Below are 24,751 nucleotides of genomic sequence, written 5' to 3' on the forward strand. Positions count from 1 at the left end.
GCTTGTGTTGCCTCCGAAACGTCGTGATTTAATTTAGTTGTTTTCTTTTCTTTTTTACCTACGTGACTTTACCGAAAAAACCAAAGAATATGAATCCTCGCAGTCACGAAAGCTTCAAATCTATCTTAACACATCTTTCTCATATCTATATCGTTGTACTTATTATTATTCTCATCTCCATATTGTCCCACTAATCTGTATCTCTTTAAGTACCACCCGGGCCACTGCTCGGTGGCTATCTCCAAGAGCTTTCGTGGCCCAAACTGGTGGCCCCCACGGTGCCACCAGTTTGACAATCCTGCGCCAATGACGACCCCAGGAACGCGTGTCGCATCAGTCGAGTCAAAAACACATGCCGAAAGATCGCCATCCTTTTTTACGTGGATAAAAAAACCGATGTCCTGTGCAGATATGAGTGCATAAATGTAGTTTGCAGGAAACATAAACACTACGAACACGTTGCACGTGACATAACACGTTGCATGTAACATGTTAGCGGGATGACGCGGTGTGTGTGTGTGTACGAGAGTGGCCTTAACGTGCACATAACCTGGCACAAGGGCCGTGGTGATGTCACCGCCGCTTAGTGGCGAATAGCGGTTGTTGTTGTTGTTGCACTAGAGTGCACATATTTATATTCAGTCGCAAGTAAAACTGTCCGTAAACTTAAACTGTAGTTTGGTGGTACTCACGGCTGTAAATTAAGATTCAACATTCCCCATGACAGGGACATGTACACCCTTAATTGGCAAGTGTTAATATTAAAGTGCTGTATAACAATTAGCACGTAGATGCTACCATGGCAGTAAGTGCCTCGTGATTGTTAACCGGCGTAAATCCCTCTCAAGCCGCTGTAGAATTTGTAACAGGGGCTCGGCAAAACCACAGTGGGAAGGCAGCCGGAGCCGGTGGCAACAATCGCCCAAGCTCTGCGGTCCGATACTGGGATGTTTGGCCAATTCTATTCACGAGTGTTTATCGGTAGTGTGGGACGCGTGGAGACGGTTCTACCTTTTGGCGTTGTTGCTTTGATATTCGATGAAGGTTTTCCCATTGAAGGCCACGGGCTCGTCCAAAGCTACTGCAGCGCGATCAGTGGGGGCTGCAACAAAGATGTAGAGAAGCTCCGACGGACGTACTCGGAGACGGAGGTAAGTTAAGGGCTTTCGTCAGGGTTTATTAAAGCTGTTGCAATATTACACAGCAGGGTACACAACTCCCAGGGGCTAGGGGTCCTACTCTGAGTCCGGGTCCCTGCCGGCTAGCTCCGGTCTCTCTCTCTCGTGTCGGATCGTTGACTCTGCCAACTCCACCGACCGGAGAGAGAAGCACCTCTACGGCTACCACCGGCTTCTCCCCAGACTCCCTATTCGATCCCTCTCTCTACCCCTGGTTTCCTCTTCACCCTTCTTACTTTACCCGTTCCCACAGTGAGCCCGCTTACGTCATGGGGTATCCCTTAAGTACCCTAGGAGACGTGACGTCATCGCACTGAACGGCACACCTGACGTCACGTCCCCATTTTACTCCTCTACAAAGACAAAGATCCCCCGTATAGCCTTTAACAGACCGTTGGGGCAAGTGCAGTTAGCGAGTGCATGAAGGCCAGGCACGACACATGTTAGGGTGGGTGGCCAGCACCACGCGCGGCTGTCTTTGGATGTCTACCCAATGGTGATGTTCACACATTGCGCCAGATAATTAATAGATAGGAAGGCAAAATTGACAGATATTCAGACATATTAACAGATCAACAGACAAATAATTCTAGATTTGAAGCTTTCGTGACTGCAATGATTCATATTCTTAGGTTTTTTCGGTAAAGTCACGTAGGTATAAACATTAAAAAGTAAAATAAAATAAAAAAATAAAAAATCACGACGTTTCGGAGGCAACACAAGCTTCCGTCTTCAGGTGGTACCGTCACAGCCACGACAGCTGTATCAAGTAAATGAGAGATTGCAGGAGTTACCACTGCGTTTATATAATGGTTGGAGAAGGTGGTGGGGCAAGGGCCGCATACTTATTATTAATATGGTAAGGTGAGGCTTGAGACTAAGAACAGACTGCATAACAAAGGCTGAGCCTTTGTTATGGAGAGGTGCGGTTTGTGACTCAACCTGTAACAAGAAGACCACCACTAAACATGGTAAAACAGTAATGGTTGTCTGTCAAATAAGATTGGCAAATAAGTGTAGTTAAATCTTTTTTGCATGGTTAATCACATCTTTCCAATGATTACTCAGTTTGTAACCGTCATCACGGTTGAAATTATGTCTGTGTTTGTATATTTGTATGGCTTCATTTACAAACCTTTGATGGTAGCCAGGAGGTTTGCAGAGAACCTTGGTCTCGGAAAATACAATTTCATGAGAGCCCACCGAGTTGTAGCAATGATCGGCAACGGCCGAAGAATCAGTTCTGCCGTGTTTCAGATCTGACTTGTGCTCGCGGACACGATCAGAAACATGACGTTTCGTTTCTCCAATGTAGCAATCACCACAAATGCAACTCAATTTGTAGACTCCAGGATACTGTAAGTCAGGAACGACATCCTTCACAGATGGAATCAAATCACGGATTTTATGCACTGTACTGAATCGGACTTGGATCTTATGTTTGTTTAGAATTTTGGAGATCTTTTTGGTCACGCCTGCTATGTATGGCAACGCGATAGTTTTGGTCGGAGTTTCATGTGGCTGTTTCTGTATGGTGGGAGAGACAGCTTGGCGGATAGTGCGGTCAGAGTATCCGTTCATCCTGAGGGCCCGATGTACATGTCTTAATTCACCAGCCAGGTGGTGTTGGTCAGCAATGCCATGAGCTCTGTGGTATAGCGTTTTGATGAGAGAATTCTTTTGAGATGGGTGGTGGTGGGAATCCGGTTTCAAGTAGGAAACTGGATGTTTGAGAGGAGGCCTGACGGATCCTTGGGACATTCTGTCTACAGGAAAGCCACCCACACAGATTCCTACTTGAAACCGGATTCCCACCACCACCCATCTCAAAAGAATTCTCTCATCAAAACGCTATACCACAGAGCCCATGGCATTGCTGACCAACACCACCTGGCTGGTGAATTAAGACATGTACATCGGGCCCTCAGGATGAACGGATACTCTGACCGCACTATCCGCCAAGCTGTCTCTCCCACCATACAGAAACAGCCACATGAAACTCCGACCAAAACTATCACGTTGCCATACATAGCAGGCGTGACCAAAAAGATCTCCAAAATTCTAAACAAACATAAGATCCAAGTCCGATTCAGTACAGTGCATAAAATCCGTGATTTGATTCCATCTGTGAAGGATGTCGTTCCTGACTTACAGTATCCTGGAGTCTACAAATTGAGTTGCATTTGTGGTGATTGCTACATTGGAGAAACGAAACGTCATGTTTCTGATCGTGTCCGCGAGCACAAATCAGATCTGAAACACGGCAGAACTGATTCTTCGGCCATTGCCGATCATTGCTACAACTCGGTGGGCTCTCATGAAATTGTATTTTCCGAGACCAAGGTTCTCTGCAAACCTCCTGGCTACCATCAAAGGTTTGTACACGAAGCCATACAAATATACAAACACAGACATAATTTCAACCGTGATGACGGTTACAAACTGAGTAATCATTGGAAAGATGTGATTAACCATGCAAAAAAGATTTAACTACACTTATTTGCCAATCTTATTTGACAGACAACCATTACTGTTTTACCATGTTTAGTGGTGGTCTTCTTGTTACAGGTTGAGTCACAAACCGCACCTCTCCATAACAAAGGCTCAGCCTTTGTTATGCAGTCTATTCTTAGTCTCAAGCCTCACCTTACCATATTAATAATAAGTATGCGGCCCTTACCCCACCACCTTCTCCAACCATTATATAAACGCAGTGGTAACTCCTGCAATCTCTCATTTACTTGATACAGCTGTCGTGGCTGTGACGGTACCACCTGAAGATGGAAGCTTGTGTTGTCTCCGAAACGTCGTGATTTTTATTTTTTTTTATTTTATTTTACTTTTTAATGTTTTTACCTACGTGACTTTACCGAAAAAACCTAAGAACAGACAAAGAGACAAACGTATAGACAGACAGACAGACAAAACCAGAAGAGAGACAGATAGTACACTAACACACAGACAGAGAGGAAGGCAAATAGATGGACAGTTCCGGAGAGACAAAGGGCTTCACCTGTCTGGCATGTCTTGCCGGAGAAGCCGCGGGGGCAGCTGCACTCGTAGCCGGAGAGGTTGGGCACACACGTCCCGCCGTTCCGGCAATATTTATTGCCGGAGGTGCACGGGTGTTCCCTGAACGTGGTGACGTCCAGCAAGAAGCGCGAGCTCACCACGTCCAGCAGCACGTTAAAACCGCTCACCGAGAACTGCGTGGTCAGGGGAGGCGGGGAGAAACATTCAGAGCCGCGCGAGCGTTCGTGGTTTCAAACAAGCCCATCCTCGGGCTTTCGCGGAACACGCTGCGATGCCGAGTGCATGCCCGCCGTGAGAAAGCGATCGTTTACGACGACGAATGTAAACTGCGCGTGGAAAACGGAGCTGCCAACGTGACGCTTAAGGTAACGGGAGCAAACGGAACTCGCGTAAATGAAGCGGGCGGAATTGACGAGTCGGCGCCGAGTGAGACGGAGAACAATCGATGGCAAGTTCCACAATTTTTGGACGCGCATTTCGGACGCTTAAAAAGTGACGCGCCGTCGTTAGCATGGTTAGCGTGACCACTTTCGGAGCACGAAGCGCCGGTGGCTTCGGTTGCACGTGGCTTGTAATCCAGCACTGTAGAGGTGGTGAGGGAGGGTTGGCGGATCGCACGCACATTTGTGAAACCCTCAAATCCACTGGGCTGCGAGGTAACAGTCTCCTGGCTTGGCACGGTATGATAGCAGTACAGCAAGTGGATTGATTTCCATCTGTATTCCATCTGTACGGAGAGGGAGTGTTGGCCCCTCGCAATTGGGTTTTCGCGTGGGTTTTTTTTTTCCCCGGGTACTCCACTTTCCTCCCACGTCTATAAACGGTCATGAATGGAGTTGGCGGAACATTCCAACGTAGGGCCACAGACCTTGGGCAAATGTTTGGCGCCGGTACTGGCCGCCTTCCCACTGGACTGCGGTTTCTCCATGACGAAGACAGCGCGCGTGACGAAATTGCGTATCTGTCAGTTTATTTCTTTATCGTCATATTTATTTATTCTTGGGCCCCAGCAGGTGCACGCATGGGCCCTGACATAGAAGGGGCAGGGCCAAGGAGGACACCTTCTGGATGGCCCCGTCCAGGCCGGAGGTGATGGCGGCGGCTCGCGCGGTGCGGGTGTAGTCCGGGACGCCGCCCAGGAACAGCGCCTCCCGCAGGTCCAGGCTCAGGTGGTTCCCCTGGAGAGGCAAAGCACGGGTGGTCGGGCGAGTGAGTGAGCGAGTGAATGGGTGAGTCAATGAGTGAGTGAGTGAGCGAGTGAATGGGCGAGTTAATGAGTGAGTGAGCGAATGCGTGAGTCAATGAGTGAGTGAGCGAGTGAGCGAACGAATGGGTGAGTCAATCAGTAAGTGAGCAAGTGAATGGGTGAGTGAATGGGTGAGTCAGTGAGTGAGTAAGTGAGCGAGTAAATGGGTGAGTCAGTGAGTGAGCGAGCGAGTGAACGAATGGGTGAGTCAATAAGTGAGCGAGTGAATGGGTGAGTCAATGAGTGGGCGAGTGAATGGGTGAGTCAATGAGTGAGTGAGCTAGTGAGCGAGCACATGGGTGAGCCAATGAGTGAGCGAGTGAATGGGTAAGTCAATGAGTGAGTGAACTAGTGAATGGGTGAGTCAATGAGTGAGCGAGTGAATGGGTGAGTCAATGAGTGAGCAAGTGAATGGGTGAGTCAATGAGTGAGTGAGCGAGTGAATGGGTGAGTCAATGAGTGAGTGAGTGAGTGAATAGGTGAGTCAATGAGTGAGCGAGTGAACGAGCGAATGGGTGAGCCAATGAGTGAGCGAATATGTGAGTCAGTGAGTGAGTGAGTGAGCGAGCGAATGGGTGAGTCAATGAGTGAGTGGGTGGGTAAGTAAGCGAGCGAATGGGTAAGTGGTTGGGTGAGTGAGCGAACGAGTGGGTGATTCAGTGAGTGGATGGGTGAGCGAGCGGGTGAGTGAATGTGTGAGTGGGCAAGCAAGTGGGTGAGTGAGCGAGCGAACGAGTGGGTGAGTGACCAGACGAGGGGTTGAGTGAGCGAGCTCAATAAAATCAGTTTCACTTTATGGCAAGTCAGCCGTGCTTATCAATAGCGAGACTCAACCCCACCATAGGAAAGTCGAATTTCCACCACTGGCTCTGCAGGGTTGCAAACAGGAGATGGGCACCACTTCCCACAATACTCATTTGAGTAGGAAATTACTGATTTATTTTTACAAATATACACAATACACGATGAATACTGTATGTATTTTTACTCGACGATTATGAATATCAGCCATTAAACACAATGTTGTGTATCCCGGACTCTTGTAGAATAAACTCCACAAAGCATCTCGAGACAACTTCACAGCGCAGCGGCACGTAAAGCAAGTTACCTTTCGCGATTTCTCAAATCCAAGGCGGGCGTTGGAACGAGACAATCAGTACGGCAACGTTAAGTGGACATTCGTTTCTGGCCCAGTGTGTAGGCGTCAAGACCGTCCGTCGTGTCAATTAGTGGAGGCTTCAACGCCACCCCCCCGCAAAGATAGCCTCAGCGAGAACTCAATATTTTCAAGTAAAATGTAGTTTTGTTTACATGCGTGGCGGAACCTTTCTGGCACAATCTGACACTCAAAGCACCATCGTCGGATTAATACTCGACGTAAAATAGTTTGTTTTTATATATATAGTGAGAAAATATGAAAAATAAAAGTATGTTTTGGCTGTGATTTAGTTGGGCAATTCTTATTTTTTTTATTTGCATGCTGCAGGGTACTGTACCAACCCATAACACTGAAGTTCATACACATGGGCCAGCAACCTAGTTGCTACTCTGCAATCCACAGGTAAGTTCTCTAGTGCTGTAGTAGACTCACAGGTATGGGCTCGGGGTGATCCACCAATCCTGCACGCTGCATTATTTTTTATTCATTCGAATTTTTGCATCACCAAAGCGCCCAATGAGTTTTCAGACCCCGCAGCAATGATTTTCACAAAAAGCAAAGTCAAATAGATTTTTCAAATATATTCTTTCATAAGCATTTTCCGAATGTGAGGGTCTACCAGACTCGTCTTATCCACACCGCGTTCATCCACCACACTGCAGGTCAGAACAAACTCACTCGCCCTCTCACCTTGTCACTCGTCCACTCACTCACTCACGCGCGCGTGTGTGTGTGACGAGCGGTAGCGTCGTGGTTACCGCACTGCAGGTACAAACCCCCGGAAGCCCGAGTTCGATTCCCGCTCGTGGCCAAAACCAGTGACAATTATCTAATCCGCTCCTGGGCCTCCCGAAGGATGACTCGGCCTCAAATGAGTACCTTAGCGGCACTGGGGAGACAAAGGCGGTCGGACGTGTGGCTGGCCACCCACCCTCCTGGTATGCTGTGGCGGCCTTCATTATGTGCTGCTCGCGAACAGCACTTGCCCCGACATTCTGTTGAAGGCCACACGGGGGATCTTTGCCTTTGTGCAAGCGTGCGTGCGCCTGTGTGCGCGTGCGTGCGTCAACATCGGACGACAGGTGTCCTTACGGGAGCCTCCCCCAGGACCTTGGAGCCACTGTTGATCTTCATGAAGCCCTTCCGCCCGGTCCGTGACACCGTCACCATGTGCCAGATGTTCAGCATCAGGGGCGTCGCGGACCTGGCCCCGTCGCGGACAACGGCAGCGGCGGTCGCATTTACACGTCAACAACTCTCCCGCCCGATGGGTTGACCCGAGCGATGCCATCATCATGGGTTGCCCCTCACAGTCGAGGATGATTGTCAACTGTAGAAAAGTAGGACCTTCTGTGGGTCCGAAGATGGCTGAAGAGATCGATCTGGGATTGACAGCTCGGGCACGTGTGTCCGGAAAGAGTGGGTTGAGAAATATCTGTACTAGCCTCCAAGGACGGGTGTATTTCAGTAAATCTGAAACTTGCAAGCGTAAAGCAGACCGCGACGTGATATTCATTGCATTAATTCGTGTGCAATTTGTAAGGCCGCGGTGACAGAGACTTATAAATTTTAAGGTTATAATCCCTTGTTCATCGTGACGTCCTTTTTACTTTGATGTCTCAACAACGTTACGGAGATCGCGTGACGTGAGGGTTCTGCCTTTGTAGTGAGGGTTGTGAGTTGACGATGAGGAGGGGGGAGGAGGCGCCTCGCCCCCCCCCATGTGGTGTGACGTCAGCCGCTAATGATTATTAATGGGGGGGGCTGTTCGATGTGGAGTGACGTCACCTGCTCATGATCATTAATGGATGGGGGTGCTACATGTTTAGTGACGTCACCCGCTCACGATTATTATTGTCCATGTGGAGGACGTAACCTGTTCATGATTATTAATGAGGAGGGCTGGCCAACGTGCATAGACGTCACGCGCGGGACACTCATTATAGTCGTAAATTGTTTACATTGTAGGAGCATGAGAGATGGTGGCGGCAGCAGCGGCGGGGATGGCACAGGGAGGCCCTCATCCAGCAGTGGATTGATCATGACTGATGATAACGACAATGACGATGCCGAATGATAAGAAATCGCTCGTTTTTGTGTCATACATGCAGATTTTTTCGGGCGAGATGGCTTAGCGGACAACACCGGAGTCTAATGTGCGGCTTTCGCAACGCGAGTTGTTCACTTGAGCCTCAGTGGGGGTGGAGACGAGGGCTCGGCGGATATTGGGACCACGAGTAACTTCTGTGTCAAACTTCCCAGCAACTAGACGGGGGCTTGGTGTGACTCACCCAACCGGTACACTGAGCATCATCGTCATCATCATCGACATCATCCATTTTTATTCATCAAGCACAATCATCATGAACACTGCACAAGCAGCAATGGGTTTGTGTGCATGTTATTTGTTTACTACACTTGTGTACCCAGGAAAGCCTCATTGACGACTCTTTTTCATGAGGTTCCTGCCAAGTGTTCGAAGTCGTGGGGGCGACGATTGCTCCGGTGTAATCCCAATTGAGTACTTCACCGGAACAATTATTTTACAAATCTGGCAAATTTGGACCGTAACGCCGGCGCACGATGGCTTGCTCTTTCGTTCAATGCCACACGACCTTTCCATGAAATGGACGGCGCATGGTACGTTTACGGTAAAAGCACATGGACAATAAATAACCAGGGCGGCCGCATAGAATCTAAGCGCGAACCTCCGCAATGAGCGGGCAACACGCCATGGGCCACCGCTTGGCCACTATTGGGCCATGGCTGGGCCACCACTGGGCCAGCACTGGGCCACGGTTGGGCCACTACTGGGCCACGGTTGGGTCACAGCTGGGCTACAGCTGGGCCACTACTGGGTCACAGCTGGGCCAAAGCTGGGCCACAGCTGGGCCACAGCTGTGCCACACCTGGGCCACTACTGGGCCACGGCTGGGCGACACCTGGGCCACGGCTGGGTGAACGCTGGGTGAACGCTAGCCTACCGCTGCCCTCCTCACCTTATGATTGCAGCACCCTTGCCCAGGTCGTAGCGGAACTCCAAAGACCCCTTGGTTATCGCCAAGGAGATGAAATCCCCTCGGCCGTCTGGCTTCTGCCCGTTGTAGAAAATCATCCCGTCGGGCTTCCGCATCAGGAACACGACCTCCACTGTGATCTGGTTTCTAAAATGCCAACAAAATCGCAGCCAAATATAAATTAACAGCGTTTAAATAACTAAGACCGACACAACCTACTCTCGCAGGTGCATTGCACATATATTTTGTGCACTTCCCGAAACTAATTATTTAAATGTGAGATGAAAAATATAGGCTTTTTATATTTGCTGATTTGGCTCTACCCGAGAAAACATCTTAAATATCACTTGGTTTGATTGACATTTTTTAGTAGGGCATATAAAAGATGTGGGTAAAAGAGACTCAAAAGAAGGAACTTCAGAAGTAGTTCTGTAATGTCTCCTTCCACCACGACTGTCGTCCAACATGGAGGGATTTGCGCTGCTCTTCGAGAGCCAAAAAAGTTTTCATCTCGACGGCTATTGAGATAACAAAAATTGCCAACAAGAATGAAATTCACTTCACTATGGTACAGTAGGAGGGGGTGCATTTAGTGTCCTCGAGAAGGGGTGGGGAGTGGGCGATGAGGGGAGAGGGGGGGCTAGGGGGGGGGGGGTCTCACTTGGCGTTGGGCGCGAGCAGGTCCAGGCTCTTTGTCTCAATGTATGACGTGAGGCCGTTGAAGGAAGGGATGAACGAGGCTCCGCTCAGGATCATCTCTGAGCCACCGGACCGCCACACGGGTCAGGACAGCCATAACGTAGGACGGACGCAGACGTACACCACCGGCCGTCACGTTATTTTGCTCATTCACCCTTCCGTCCATTCATTCATTCATTCATTCTTGCGCTTAGTCTGTGTGGTGGGTCGCGTTCGCTTGTTTGTTATGTACGTCCCTTGTCGTTCAATCGCGGATACTGTTTCTGTCGTATTATTCCGGTTCTGAGATCTCTATTGTTTTGACTACTCAAGATAATTTTACGACAAAGTGGCAGCCAAAGTCATGAGATCAGCTCGTGTGCAGGAGCCAAACGAATTGCTACATCGCGAGACCGTGACCGGTGGCAGTCCTCCATACGTTAAGATGTTATTGGCCAATAATTTGAGTGTTCACATGCGGGAGGAAACCGAAGCGCCTGAAGAAAGCCCATGTATGCGAGGGGGAAACACTCTATCCCATATGGACTAAACAGGCAGGGTCCACATTTGCTGCGCCGGCTTCTGCTGGCGAGCCGGGGCACGTACAAGCTTGCTCCCAGCGCGATATCCTCAACGGCTGCGCACGCGCGCAATCCGCCAACCCTCGCTGCTGGATTAAGGGCTGGCCATGTGCGGTGTACACCACCGCCGCCCGGCAGATGCGCGACGCAAATTTAAAATCGTATCGGGTGGCAGCACCCGCGCGACGCACTTTTCTCGCACTTGGCACCCACGCGGTTGAACGGGCACTCGCACTTGTAGTTGCCATCGGGCAGCACCAGGCACTTGGAGCCCCCTTTGCAGGGGCTGGACTTGCACGGCTGCGGCCGGTCAGCGCACGTGGCTCCTGAGAAAGAGAGAAATGAGCGAGCGGTGCCATCGAACCAAGAAAGAGTCGATTAATAAACAGGAACAACAACAAGAACGGACGCGGGCCTACGCAGGGACTCCCTGCGCTCAAACGAGTGGCGGAAGGTGCCGGAGCTGGCGGTGGAAATTTCCGTGTTCCCATTGCGATGGTCGGTCGAGCGTTTATAGTTTCACTCTTGTTTCGTATTTGTTATACAAATCGTCGTCATCGTCGTTATCGTTCGTGCAAATGGAATCTTTCACAATCGCCGAGGAACCACGAACAAAGCGGGAAGTCAGCAGCAACAGCCACGTGGTTGAGCCGGCACTAACAATTGCCCAAGCTCTGCGGTCCTCTATATATCAAGATGTTTTCTTCCACTTAATTAGTGTTTATGTGTGTGGTTCATCCAGATGTGGTTCATCCCCACATCTCACCAGTGAGTCCTGGAAGGCGAGTTGGGGTTCAGGGTTAAGGAGTAAGGGGTTAAGGAGTAAGGGGTTAAGGAGTAAGGGGTTAAGGGTTGGGGTTTACGGCCCCCCATCTCACCGTTGAACCCTGGGAGGCGTGCAGGGGTCAAGGGGTAAGGGGGTGAAGGCAGGGGTCGGCAACCTGCAGCTCCGGAGCCGGATGCGACTCTCTAAGGACTGCTTCGTGATGTCATTTATTAAGGACCACCATCTCGTATTTTGGTTGCCGACCCCCTGGTTTAAGGGGTCTGGGTTCACGCCCCCCCCAAACGTCTCACCGGTGAAGCCCGGTTCGCAGGTGCATTGGAAGGGCTCGGACTCGTGCGATGCGCAGATGCCCGAGTTGTAGCAGGGGTTCGGGCGGCACGGGTTGGCGATGCACCCCGCGACGCAGGTGCCGTGCAGGACGCCGGGGCTTGCGAGGCCGCTGGCCACCAAGCGGCCCGGCGGCCACGCCAGCGAGAACTTGACGTCGTTGAGGCTGAGGTGGTTGATGCAGCCGATGAAGCCCTTCATAGCGGTTGTTTGATCGACGATCCTGCAGGGTTGGGGGGGGGGGGTGGTGGTGCAGGGCGGGAACATTGTTGTTAACCGCCCCCCACCCGCGCATGATGCTGATCGGTTCTGATTATGCCGATTGGCATAGTGGGTTTGGGAGCGGCGGTGTGTTTACTTAATCCATAAGAGGATTTTGGGTTGGATCGCATAAATATAAATGCGTCAATAGATCCTGCACCATACGACACAGACAATTAGTAAGGTTTACAGTACGAATTTGTTACTCGTACAGTAAACTGGTGTGCAGAACGTGGCTGCCTGTAGTCCAGCCCTGTGGAGGCAGCAGCAGCGAGGGTTGGTGGGTCACCGCCACACACAGCTGCTGATGTTGTTGTGAAACTTTCGTGGGCGTCCATGAGGTTCCATACCGTGGGCTCGCCAGCAGAAGGCAGTACAACAAATATGGACTCTACCTGTTCCATCTGTATGTATGTTGTATGTTGAACTTCGTTCGCACCGTACGTAGCCAACCGTGCTAATTGGAGGTGCGGGGGAAGGACAACAATCTAAACACAAAAAGCAGTTTTAAAGAAATTAGTTTTCAATCTAGATTTAAAAGTGCGTAGCTCTAGTGGCTATCCATACTTTTTTTGGGGGGGGTAAATATAAATGTGTCATTAAACACGTCACCACCCCACACAGCCAATAAGTAAGGTTTGTCACGTAAACAGAACGTGCCAATTCATTTGTTCACCTGATAGACCTCAATAATTGGCTGTCGGGTGGCAGCGGGTTTTAAGACACATATTTACGCGATATAACCCCAAAAAAAACCCTTCTATTATGGAGAGTTCAAAACGTTGGTTCGGCTGCCGCCATGGGTGGGAAGAAGCTCAAATGTTGTTCTACGATATCCGCTTCTGTGCGGGCCCGTCCTCCAACACGGAAGGATCGCGCTTGCTCTGCCAGAGATCCGGAATTAATATTCGTCCCGTGACGTATTACACCAAAAGCACAGTCGAGATTAAGATTGATGAATTAAAGATGACCGATATTTTTTTGTTTTACTGCGGAAGAGGTGGCAGGGTGAGATCCTGGGACTCAAATATGGGTTTCAACCGCAGCCTGTGATTCAAACGGGTTTTCAATTGTTGCGAGTTGATGGTCCCATTTCGGTCACTAATTGCTGTACAAAATGTGTATATTTTGGTTCTGTGCTGATTTACCAAACATTACCGGTCTGAGAATTAAGGACGAGTCGACCTAGGGAAGGCCGAGGACGGGTTCAGGTAATCGTCACTTGGCGTTGGCCGTGAGCGGGAATTGAAATCTGGTCGCCGGGCTTGTAGCATGGGGCACGAACCGCTGCGCCACCGCACCCCACCACCACCGCCGCCGCCACCACCACGTCATCGTCTTCAAGCAAAACAACCCAGAAACAGTTTTTGGCCTGTCGACCCCACGATCTCGCGACATCACGAACCGCAAGAACCGCTCGCTCTGCACGCTCACCTGGGCATGAGGTCGCGGGGTGCCCCTCCCAGGTAGAATTCGGAGTCGAGATTGAGGCTGTCTAGCGAGCCGGGGCTCGTGCCCATCACCGGCGGCTCCTTGTCCACCGAGAGCACCGCGGTCCGATGCGTCCGCTCCACCCACACCTGGTGCCACTCGCCAGCCATCACCTCCTTCCGGCTCGTCAGCACTGCCGACCCCGAGCCTGCGTTGAACCTAGCGGGCAGTAGTGGTGGCGGCGGCAGCGAGATATATACATGTACTAGCGGGAAGTACCCGGCGTTGCCCGGGGGAAAAATATATTTCAAAACTTCTCAAAACTTAAAAACATAACATATATGTAATAAAGCTCATTGAGGCGACTTCTGGAATCCGTCTTTTATTCAACTTATGTTACAGTTTACTTCACGCTGCTGATAGGCAGCGTGAGAGGGACAGATAGAGAGAAAGACGCACTGCCACGTGGCAACTCGGAGCCCCGCTTCCGCGTGGCCCCCTTCCTCTGTTCGTTCCCGTTCTGACCCCGTGTCGTTCGTCTCCACCCCTATTTAATACCCGGGTCACGTGGTACGTTTCCGCCAATCCTCGTTAGCCTGCATGGAATCTTCCAGGCTCCCTCGTCAGCTCCCGGGACCACGCCCCCTGACTCATCTCCCCATTGGCTGTGGCGAAAGCCAGCAGAACCAATCCTTATAGCTGTCACCTTTCCATCACGTCAGGGCCATGCCCCCAGGCTTCCCCCCATTGGCTGTAAACCAGGACCGGCAGAGCCAATCACCATGACGAGTTGTGATACGTCAGTGAGCCGGATATATCCTCATATTACATATACATACACAAATACTAAGCTATTGTGAAAGCCCGGCGTGCGGCTTGTCTGTTCATTTGTCCGTCAACAAAATTAAAGTAAAAAAAGTTACATAAAGTGGGGGGTAAATAGTTGATCTAAAAGGTATCCGAAAATTGTCGACCCCCCACCTGGCACCCACAAAAAATAGTTTTACCCCCACGTAGGCATAATTACCTAAACACCCTACATACAATAGAGTGAGTGGTATCTAGTGACTCTATAGTAGTATCTGACTCTACAGTAATAACTACTGACTCTGCAGTAGTATCTAATGACTATAGTAGTACCTAGTGAATCTATAGTTGTATATATTGACTCAATAGAAGTATCTACTGACTATAGTAGTAACTACTAACTCCATAGCAGTATCTGCAGACTCTATAGCAGTATCTACTGACTCTATAGTCGTATCTACCGACTGTAGCAGTATAGACTGACTATACTATAGTAGTAACTGCACACATTGGGGTGGGAGGGGGAGAAGAGGACATGTACACAATAGCCCTATTCTTTATAATTCATATAATTATATATTTTTAAAGCAATTTAATGATAAATGAAAATAAAACTTTGATCATTACTTGATTAATTAGAAAAAAAATGTAATCCAACGTGCGGTGGGAAAAAAAACTTAAGCTTGCGCGCAAAGGAATCAAAGGTTGTAGATTTCTTTAGAATCGGCCTATTCTCGTTTAATCGAAACCACAAACACTTCCAAGATATCGATTCTCACCAGTCCTGTATGCTGGTTGACGCCACACACTTAATGGTCATTCCCCACCCCCCCAAAATACAAAAGTATTTTTTCATACTTTTTATATTGTGTACAGTATGGGAGCTACTCACATGCCAAATTTCAAGTTTGTAGAATGTTGGGAAGTATGCGAAACATTTCGAACAGACACACATATCCACAAATTTCCATTCTATATTTGTAGTGGGTTGAATAACCAGAAGGCTTCCCTGAGGCAACACAGTTTTTATTTAACAATTAGCACTTAACACAGAGAGGTAACGGCCCCTCACCCGATACATGATGGAGGTTACTCTCCAGACTACTACGCCTCTCTCTGGCTAATCTACAAGTCCTCCGCCAGTGAAGCTTGAATCTTCACTGGTAAATAAGCTGGAGCCGACCCTTGCTAGGGGTACGGCACTGCCCTTGGGGCTCTTCAGTATTCAGGAGGCTTCTTGTCATTAGACCTCCATTGCCAGTACCAAAATATAATAATAGGGGTTTTCCCCCTTTTTCTGGCAACAAAACTGAAATCGTTTTACAAGGATTCATGGCTGCATTAACCACAATACTTGCAGTCAAAATGCAAGCAAAAAACACACTGATAATATATGCAAAGGAGGTCTAATGATGTAGATACTTACTCCGAGCCCTCATTACTTTGATAGTGCATTGTCTTTGAGCTGTACGCCTTTTGGCGTCATCTGGTCGAGCACCAATTGAGACGACGCTCAAAAGAAAGCCGTCCCTTGGTGTGGACCAATCAGTTTCAAGGACAATGCATAAATTATCAGTGTTTGTTTTTTGTTTGCATTTTGACTGCAAGTATTGTGGTTAATGCACACATGATTCCATGCAAAAAGGTTTCAGTTTAGTTGCCAAAAAAAAGGGGGAAACCCCTATTATTATTACGAGCCTTCTTGTCTTCAGCTGGGCAAAGACTGCCGGGACCGTCCAGAGGTCCGGCTTTTATACAGAGCCGTGGCTCGCTCCGCCCTGGCCACGCCTTCCTTCTCGAACCTTCGAGAAGGATCGGGGGATGATGTAATCCCCCAGCCCCCCTCCTGGGGTCTGCTACTTTTACATTCTGGTCCATCGGGTAACCGTTGGACCCTAGGGCGTGCAGACTCTCAGCACTGGGCTCAGCCCTTCTGTTGCCCCCTATTGGCATGAGGCCGGTATTGCCGGTTACCGCATGAGAACGGTGCATCTTGGCCCAATAACACCGTTACATATATATAGATAACAAAGACAAAGGTCCCCCCGTATAGCCTGTACAGACAGTTGTGGCAAGTGTTGCAAGCGAGCACCGATGAAGGCTGGCACGGCACACGAGGGGGTGGGTGGCAGCACTACGCTCGGGCGCATTTATCTCCCCAGTGGAGATATTCACACATTGCATCAGATACATAGTTAAGACTGAGTCGACCTAGGGGAGGCCCATGACCGGTTCACACAATCATCACTGGTGTTACCCATTAGCGGGAATCGAACTTGGGTCTCTGCCGGTTTGCGCTACCCGCTACACTACCGCTTCCCACATGTATATATATACATATACACACGCGAGCCAGGGCCTAACCTCTCGCAGGAAAAATAGAAGAAAGTTATTGAACCTGGACTTGAACAGAACGGTTGCAGGGAGTCAACAGCACAGGCGGCTGGGTGAAGGGCCTACATTGTGGCATGTAGGGGGAAGGGGGGTATGGGGCTTGAGAAGGGGGGGAAAGGGGGGGCCGCGGTATCCCCACCGGAACTCGACGTGGTGATCGACGAGCGCGAGCGAGATGAAGTCTCGCCCGGACGCTTCTCCTGCGTAGAGGAGCAGGCCGTTTCCTTGGGAGGCGGTGAAGCCCAGCCTGAGGTGCGTCTTGTGGGACAGACGTATGCTGCCCAGGCCAAGCACCATGTACGACATGCCAATGAACAACGGGTCGAAGAAGCTGATCTCTGTGAACATCGCGAGCGAGCGGGATGGGACGGGACAGGACGGGGGCGGGATGGGACAGTGAGGGTTTGTTACGTTTACCACACAACTTGGAATAAATAATCGCAGCGTCACCACCCCGCCCCCCCCTCCCCAGGCAGTAACCTCCTCGAGCCAGGATGTGGGCACCCGACTCAACGCACACGGTGATCTACTGACCCTCACGTCTGCCATGCCGGATTACAGACGTGTACAGCCACCACAGTGCGCTCGCATCGTGAGCCATATAATCTATTTCAATCGACGAACAGCGTCATTCAAACTTGATTTGGCGCTTTCGTGACTGCAGGAATTACTCTTTGGTTCTTTCGGTAAAGTCATGTAGAGAGAGAAAATAATAAATTAAATAATAGCATGCGACGTTTCGATTGCAACACAAGCAATCATCATCAGGTACAAATGAAAGAGAAAACAAAACCCTCTCTGCTCTTGGTTTCCTGCTATAGCGCCATGTCTCTCATTGACATGCTAATTTCTCAACCCCCCCCTCCTTCTCTGCCCCCCTCTTTCTCTATTTAAGGCCTCGACACAGAGGCGTCGTTTCTCTGTGTGCCTATGTGTGTGTCTCTCTCTGTGTGTCTCTGTGTTATCTCTCTCTGCTTACGTGTCTGTCTATGTGTCTCCTGTTCTGTGTTTAATCTCTCTTTTAAATTTAGCAATCTTTGGAAGAACGTAATCAACCAGGTAGGGTGTTGACTGTTATGTCAGCCGACTATCTGTGTTGTATTACATTATGTTTCTAAGTTTACTAGGTTTTGTTTTCTCTTTCATTTGGTACCTGATGATGATTGCTTGTGTTGCAATCGAAACGTCGTATGCTATTATTTAATTGTTTATTTTCTCTTTCCACGTGACTCTACCAAAAGAACCAAAGAGGCGCCATTGTGCGCCTGGCACGCAGGTTAAATCACCGCTGCGAGAAAATGTCTGTCCAACCAGGAATTAACATTCGTTTGCCCCTCATAAATATTGGGACCCCCCATCTAAAAATGTGCACCCCCTTTTTTTTGTCATTGTGACGAAGTAACCCAAACCCGGGGCTAAAAATATTCGCCAAATATATGTTCCTGTGGGGGGACCGTTACTTGGTGGTGGAGGAGGGTGGGCGGGGATCGATATTAGTCGACGCTGGCGCTCGTGTGGGTGCGGGGACCGTACCGCTCTCGCACACTTTCCCCCATCGCCCCAGCGGGCAGCAGCAGAAGAACTCGCTCTTGTTGGGCACGCAACTGCCGCCATGGAGGCAGGGGTTCTGGTCGCAGGGCCCCAGGGCGGCAGTTGCCGTGACGCTCTTCGAACCGTCCTTGAGGCTGCCTGATGAAAAAAGAATAGAAGTTTGGCGAGGGAAAAATGTGAAAAACATGTATATGAATTTGAACACACGCAGTTTTTACATTTAAATCATTTGTGCTTCACTTCTGTGCTCACAAATGAGGAGTTAAATCTGTAATTGTCAGATTCATTTCAGCCCGCGTGTGTTTATGTCACTGTTCGACCAACATTTTGAGCTTACTTGCACACGTACCCAACGTTTTACGCCGCCTCTTGCCCTCATATATATTGGCCGACTCTCTGTGTTGGATTGCGTTATATTTCCAAGTTTACTAGGTTTGTTTTCTCATTCATTTGTACCTGATGATGGTTGCTTGTGTTGCAATCGAAACGTCGTATCCTATTATTTTATTTTATTTCTTTCTACGTGACTTTACCGAAAGAACCAAAGAGTAATTCCTGCAGTCACGAAAGCTTCGAATCTAGTTTAAACCCAATACTTGTGGTGAACATGCAAAAAAACATGGTTCTGATAATGTATGCATTGTCTTTGAAACTGATTGGCCTACACCAGAGACAACCTTCTTTATGGCCTAGTCTCACAAGTGTCAGACCGGAGAACGCCAAAAGGCGAACAGCACAAAGACAATGCCACACGTATCAGAGCATTAAAAGCTTAGGGTGAGCAGTTATATTATGGGATCTTTTTGCCAGGATCAAAGAATGAAAAAGATTAACAGGTTTGAAGTTTTCATGACTGCAAGGTGAAAATAAAATTAAAATAAAAACTGTGGTGATTTAGTTATTTTTATTTTATTTTCACCGACGTGACTTTACCGAAAGAATCAAAAAGTAAGAAGAACAGGGTTTACCCTTTCTGGCAATAAAACAGGTGTTAAGATGTTCAAACTACCACTACGAAACGGGACCCACCATCCGCTGCTACACATTAAACAAACCCCCCCCCCCCAATCTCAAAACCCTTTCCTCTCTACCTCCACGTACCGTAATCCACAATCTTGATGTTTTTTTCCTCTGGCCGCTTCACGTTGATCGGCCTTCTCCTCGACGATATCAGCTGCTTGACGAGCGCTCTCTCGACGTCCCGCGGGGAGAACCGAGTTTCTAGAGAGACGGGAGCGGCAGAGCGAGGGTCGTCAAAAAAACGGCGAGGGCGACTGGCACGGCCCGTGCGGGAGGAGCGCCCTCGCCGCTTTAGAGCCGGAGCTTGTGCACCAGGTGGAAGGGGGGTGAAATGGACTACGGCGGTGTTCTTCATCATCGCAAGGCCGGGCGGGCCCACTGGCAAAGCTACTGGTGGCCTTTAATTGGGCCCCCCGCCCCTCAAAGATGTGCGCCCCCTCCCCGACAATACACAAATATCAAAATAGCCCACCGTCATCATCGTCGTCGTCGTGCTGTCAAACCCCCAATGGTTTCAAATGCGTGGCGGCCCTCACTCACATTGATGATGTCTTATCGGTGAAAGTGCCCCCCCCCACCGCCTCTCAAAATTTGTTAAGAACACTGGATTACGGGATCGCAGGACACTTGAACTATTTTCGAAGCAATTTTTTTTATTTTACCAGGTAAGGCCCACTGAGCTATTTAGCTATTTTTCTGAAGCGACCCCGACCACAAAGGATAGCTCAATGAAGTGGCTTATCACACGGAAATGTATTGCAGCCAAATACTCTAAACATGTGTTGATTCTAAATGTGGAGGGGATAAACCAGACAAAAATCCACGCGACCACGGGGAGAGAGACATGCAAAATCAAAATATACAGGCAAGGGCGACTGGCACGGCCCGTTAACTACCTCGCCTGGTATACAGGAGTTCATGGGATCGAACCCACGAACTCCTGTATACCAGGCAAGGTAGTTAACATCTCGCCAATACGGTGCCCCACTGTGGTGAGATGAGGGGATGGTCACTCGAGGGGATGATCACGGCGATCACGGTGTCGGGAGGCCGTCGTGCAGGAGTGGAGAGACAATGGCCGATGACAACGGATTGAACCCACGACCTCCTGTATACCAAGCGAGGTAGTTAACAACTCGCCACTGCGGGGCACTGCGGTGGAATGATGAGAGGATGGTCACGGCGTGGGGAGGCCATCCAATGGCAGCGGAGAGACAACGGCCGACGACGGTGACTCGGGGCGAGGTCAGTGGCATACTCACGAGGGTCAAAGTGCATCTCCAAAGTGACGTGGCTGTCTTCAATGAGCTTCACCTGCATGGTCTTGAAATCGTCCTTGACATCGGATGATGCTAAGAGGTTGTACAGCTGTGTGGTCGGGAGTGACGGGAAGGGCAATACATCAGATTGGTTTGAAGGTAGCAGGGCAAAGGTTAAATGTCCAAAACATATACGACTTTCGCTCCGTGTCCCTGAAGCCGGTTCTACTAATTACCGCAAAATTACCTCAAAATACCGCAGATTTACTGCGAATACAGCAAACTAACCACAAATCCGCTGCAACGTTCCGCACTCTTCTGCAAATGGACCACAAGCTACCAAAAGTATAACGCGTGGGTTGCAGCCAATCAGAAGGCACGCTGATGAGCACGTGGCAGGGGATGGCGGGACGGGGCACGCAAAAACCCAGTCTGAGGGTGGGGAATGCACGGGGGAAGGGCGCAAGGCGGTGGGGCGGAGAGGTGGCGCATGGGGCGGGGAGGGGGCGCATGGGGCGGGGAGGTGGCGCATGGGGCGGGGAGGTGGCGCATGGGGCGGGGAGGTGGCGCATGGGGCGGGGAAGTGGCGCATGGGGCGGGGAGGGGGTGCATGGGGCGGCTGTGGACGGTGGCCTAAGACAAGAGGGCCACAATACACTTGTTCAAGAACCGCCGACAGTTTTGGCATGATGCACGCCGTGTGTCACCGCATGCCCCTGCGTGCCCCCACATGTGCCCCCGTATGTGCCCCCCCCCCGCGTGCGAGCCCCCCCCAAACGCACGGTGGTCTCGGTGGAGGCGCGCAGCTCAGCAAGCTGCTCGCTCGTCTCCTGCGTGAAGGCCGGCATGTTGGCGGCGAGCGGAGCGTCCAGGATCATAACCCCGGCGAAGACTCGCGTGGCTGCTCGTGGCGTACCCGGAGGGGGGGGTGGGGGAGGGGACGAGGCAACATGGGACGAGATGAGATACGGGGGGAGACAGCAACCCACGCAGACGTGTGGGTTTATTGTATTTAGTTATTGTTCGAATCGCTGAAATTTCTTTGCTGTTTTTGCTGTACGAGATATATATTTTCTTTGAAACGGAGTGTTATTTTTATCACACTCAATCTGCCTCGTAACGTGAGCAATTGGCAGTTGAGCATCGTCCAAGTGAGTGTTTATATCTGTCTTATCAAAACGCAAGGCATGTAAGGGTACATTGTGCTGCAGAAGGAAAGGAAAAAAAGGACATTTGTAATTCGTTTGAACACAAAAAGCACTTCGTTACGACAAATTGCTTCATATGCATCTTGATAAATAAACCCGAACTAAGACAAGACTGCGCTTCGCATATGCTATGGCTAAACCTGCTGCGTGGCTCGTTAAAAATGCTCGTTCTGGACCCGACGCTTATCTTACCTGCGCATAAATACGGTGGGCCTGTAACGATTGTAACCGATCCATCGATTATCACGCTCGCAACACACGCATCAAGTTGCACGCATATGAATCGACAATTTTGTTGGGGGGAGTGGATGGACGTTCATGGTGTCACCCTTCGGATAGACGTGTGGTAATCACCGCTCTGCGGGATTCATTTCGATGATAGGTTCACTTGGCGAGTTTAGGTTACTTTATTTGGGAGACCTTGTGTTTGTACCCTCCACCCACCCTTTTCCCCCTCACCTTTGCTCCTTTTCCCTCGCCTTCCATTCCCCTCATAAAAAAGTCCATGCTCCCGCTTGCAGTCCCTACGTGAGTGGGATGGCGAGCCCATTTCTCTCCATTTCCTCCATCCCCCCATGAGCACTGCGTTTCGAGCTTCAGCCCACGGAATGTTTCTGTGCCCCTTCCATTTTTATTATTCGCGCTCTGTACCGGGCTCTTGTAAAGTAAAAAAATCTATATTTATTCGAGCAGCCATTGATTCGAGCAGCCATTGATTCGAGTGGCCATTTATTCGTGCGGCCATTTATTCGAGCGGCCATTATTAGTCATTGGAAAAACCGGGCCTGGAACAATAGAATTGAGCGATTTTGATTGCCCCGCGTCCCATCGGCAAGCGTTCGGCCCAACTGACGACCGCCGTCGGGGTTTGCCGAATGCGGTACGCAAAGAGCCAGTCGTCAAGTCCGTGGGGTGGGGTGGGTGCCTTCACAGTCAAAAAACAGCCGTTCTCAGATTTGCACATGAAGTTGAGTTCAAAGCGCGACGACTGAGAAACGAGATTCCTAGGTGGCAAACTGGCACGGTTGTGACCGCCTCAGGCTTGCTCCTTCCATCATGCCTCGCAGGTGACACGACATCGCCGGACCGCGTTGTATTCATGCACACGGCCTTGTCTTTGGCCACCAACTCAAGAGAGTCAACATTGTGGCCACATTATGTTTGACAGCAGCAGGACAATGAGACAATTAACTCTGGTCGTTACATTGCCTAGCCTACCTAGTGTTTTCCATGTATACATGGAACGTTGGGCCATTGTTGGCCCGACGGTTCCAACCACGTGTGAAAGTTGGCCCAACGTTGGTCCATCGATTCCAACCACATGCCAACATTGGCCAAACTTTGGCCCCATGGTTCTAACCACATGGCAACGATGGCCCAACGTTGGTCCAACGGTTCCAACCACATTCCGATGTTGGCCCCACGTTGGTCCAACGGTTTCAACCACACCAAACATTGCATGTCTACTGGGTTAGGGGTTGCATGTGGACCAACTTTCCCTGGTCACTGTGGGGATGGCTTGGCCATGCCTAAGAGCAATAATAAACCAAATCTGGACTCGGTTTAGGGTTTTTGTTTTGATAAATGTCGAGAGAAATTAAAGGATTCTGCTGTAAGAAAAGACAGACACTTAGAGTATTGTGGTTGTTATTGGTTAGTAGTAGGAAAAGATGTTGATTTGAAGCGTATGGTCAGAAAACATTGATGATGGTGGTAGTGGTATACAAACAAGGTGTATTATGGGAAATTGGCGATAAATGGATGGAAAATGCCACAGTACCCGATGAGAAGACGAATGGATATGTATACGATATGGAATTTGAAACACTTATGGCAACTTGAAACAAATAAAGACCTTTACCTTTTGCCATCTGTATGCTTAGTTTGTGGGAAAGACTTAACAGAGTGTGTTAAAAGTGTAATATTAAAAAACATATATTTTTTAAATTGTTAAAAAGATGTACATCTATTTTGTCTTCCCCCCCCCACCCAAATTTATTTCAGTGACTTGGACACAAAATGAAGGAGGGTTAACTTTTATACATTTGTAGGGGGCTGTATATCGGAGATATGGTCGATGCACACGTTGACGCGTAGGTGTGGGACACTGCAGGGGGAAATATCGGGGAATGCACACGTTGACTTAATTAAGAGCATGTTGTTGGTCTACGTTGAGACGGTCTGATTGGGGACGGGGCCTAAGGAGGGTATATAAGAGGGAGCACAAACTCAGTTCGGGGCAGGAGGCTGGGACAAGACTGAAAGAAGGTGACCAAGGCGGAGTGCAACTCGGCTGGGTTCAACGGAGCTGTACCGACTCTCTGAAAATAAAGACTTACCTTTGTTGAAATGGATGCCTCCCAGGGACTCCTTTACACATTTATAGCAGGGTTAAATAGATGAGCTTATCGCTAAATCACCTGGAATGTGCCTGATTTGTACAATCAATGCAGCGTCTCTGCCGTGTCCCCGTCCAACCACAAGAAAATAAGTCATTCGTCACTGAAACCATCTCCCCACTCAAACGCAACCCAGTAAACACGGAACGTTGGCCCAAAGTTGGCGTGTTCACTGGTAGACTGTTCGGCAGAGTGGGAGTGTAAGAGGCTTCAGTTGGGCCCAGTCCATGTTTTGCACCATCGTGTGGTGGGGTCACCGGGGTGATACGCACGTGGGCAGCCGGTTTTGTTGGCATAGACGGCCAGGGTCCTTCCATCCGGGCAGCAGCCATGTTTGGTGTTCTCACAGCTGGACTTAAGCTCAGGGGCTATCTGCTCTTCTGCCTGCATGCCTGAAAAAAAACCCAGCAAATCC

At 49.7% G+C, this 24,751-nt stretch overlaps 1 protein-coding gene across 1 annotated transcript in view; it reads right to left on the bottom strand.

Annotated features, from left to right (window-relative positions):
- The window catches only part of LOC144730744 (agrin-like), a 100,845-nt gene that overhangs the window by 10,061 nt on the left and 66,033 nt on the right, over nt 1-24,751 (bottom strand). The window contains exons 20-34 of the mRNA XM_078611466.1: nt 24,609-24,728; nt 21,512-21,630; nt 20,733-20,838; nt 19,552-19,671; nt 18,433-18,588; nt 17,039-17,237; nt 13,702-13,917; nt 11,970-12,229; nt 11,084-11,218; nt 10,295-10,391; nt 9,616-9,780; nt 7,709-7,820; nt 5,273-5,389; nt 4,192-4,384; nt 1,012-1,102 (exon numbers count right to left, since the gene is read on the bottom strand). Coding sequence (XP_078467592.1) covers nt 1,012-1,102; nt 4,192-4,384; nt 5,273-5,389; nt 7,709-7,820; nt 9,616-9,780; nt 10,295-10,391; nt 11,084-11,218; nt 11,970-12,229; nt 13,702-13,917; nt 17,039-17,237; nt 18,433-18,588; nt 19,552-19,671; nt 20,733-20,838; nt 21,512-21,630; nt 24,609-24,728 — 2,206 coding nt within the window. The remainder of the gene's footprint in view (nt 1-1,011; nt 1,103-4,191; nt 4,385-5,272; nt 5,390-7,708; nt 7,821-9,615; nt 9,781-10,294; nt 10,392-11,083; nt 11,219-11,969; nt 12,230-13,701; nt 13,918-17,038; nt 17,238-18,432; nt 18,589-19,551; nt 19,672-20,732; nt 20,839-21,511; nt 21,631-24,608; nt 24,729-24,751) is intronic.

This window comes from Lampetra planeri, chromosome 36, assembly GCF_965212315.1.
Source record: "Lampetra planeri chromosome 36, kcLamPlan1.2.h2, whole genome shotgun sequence".
NCBI lineage: Eukaryota > Metazoa > Chordata > Hyperoartia > Petromyzontiformes > Petromyzontidae > Lampetra > Lampetra planeri.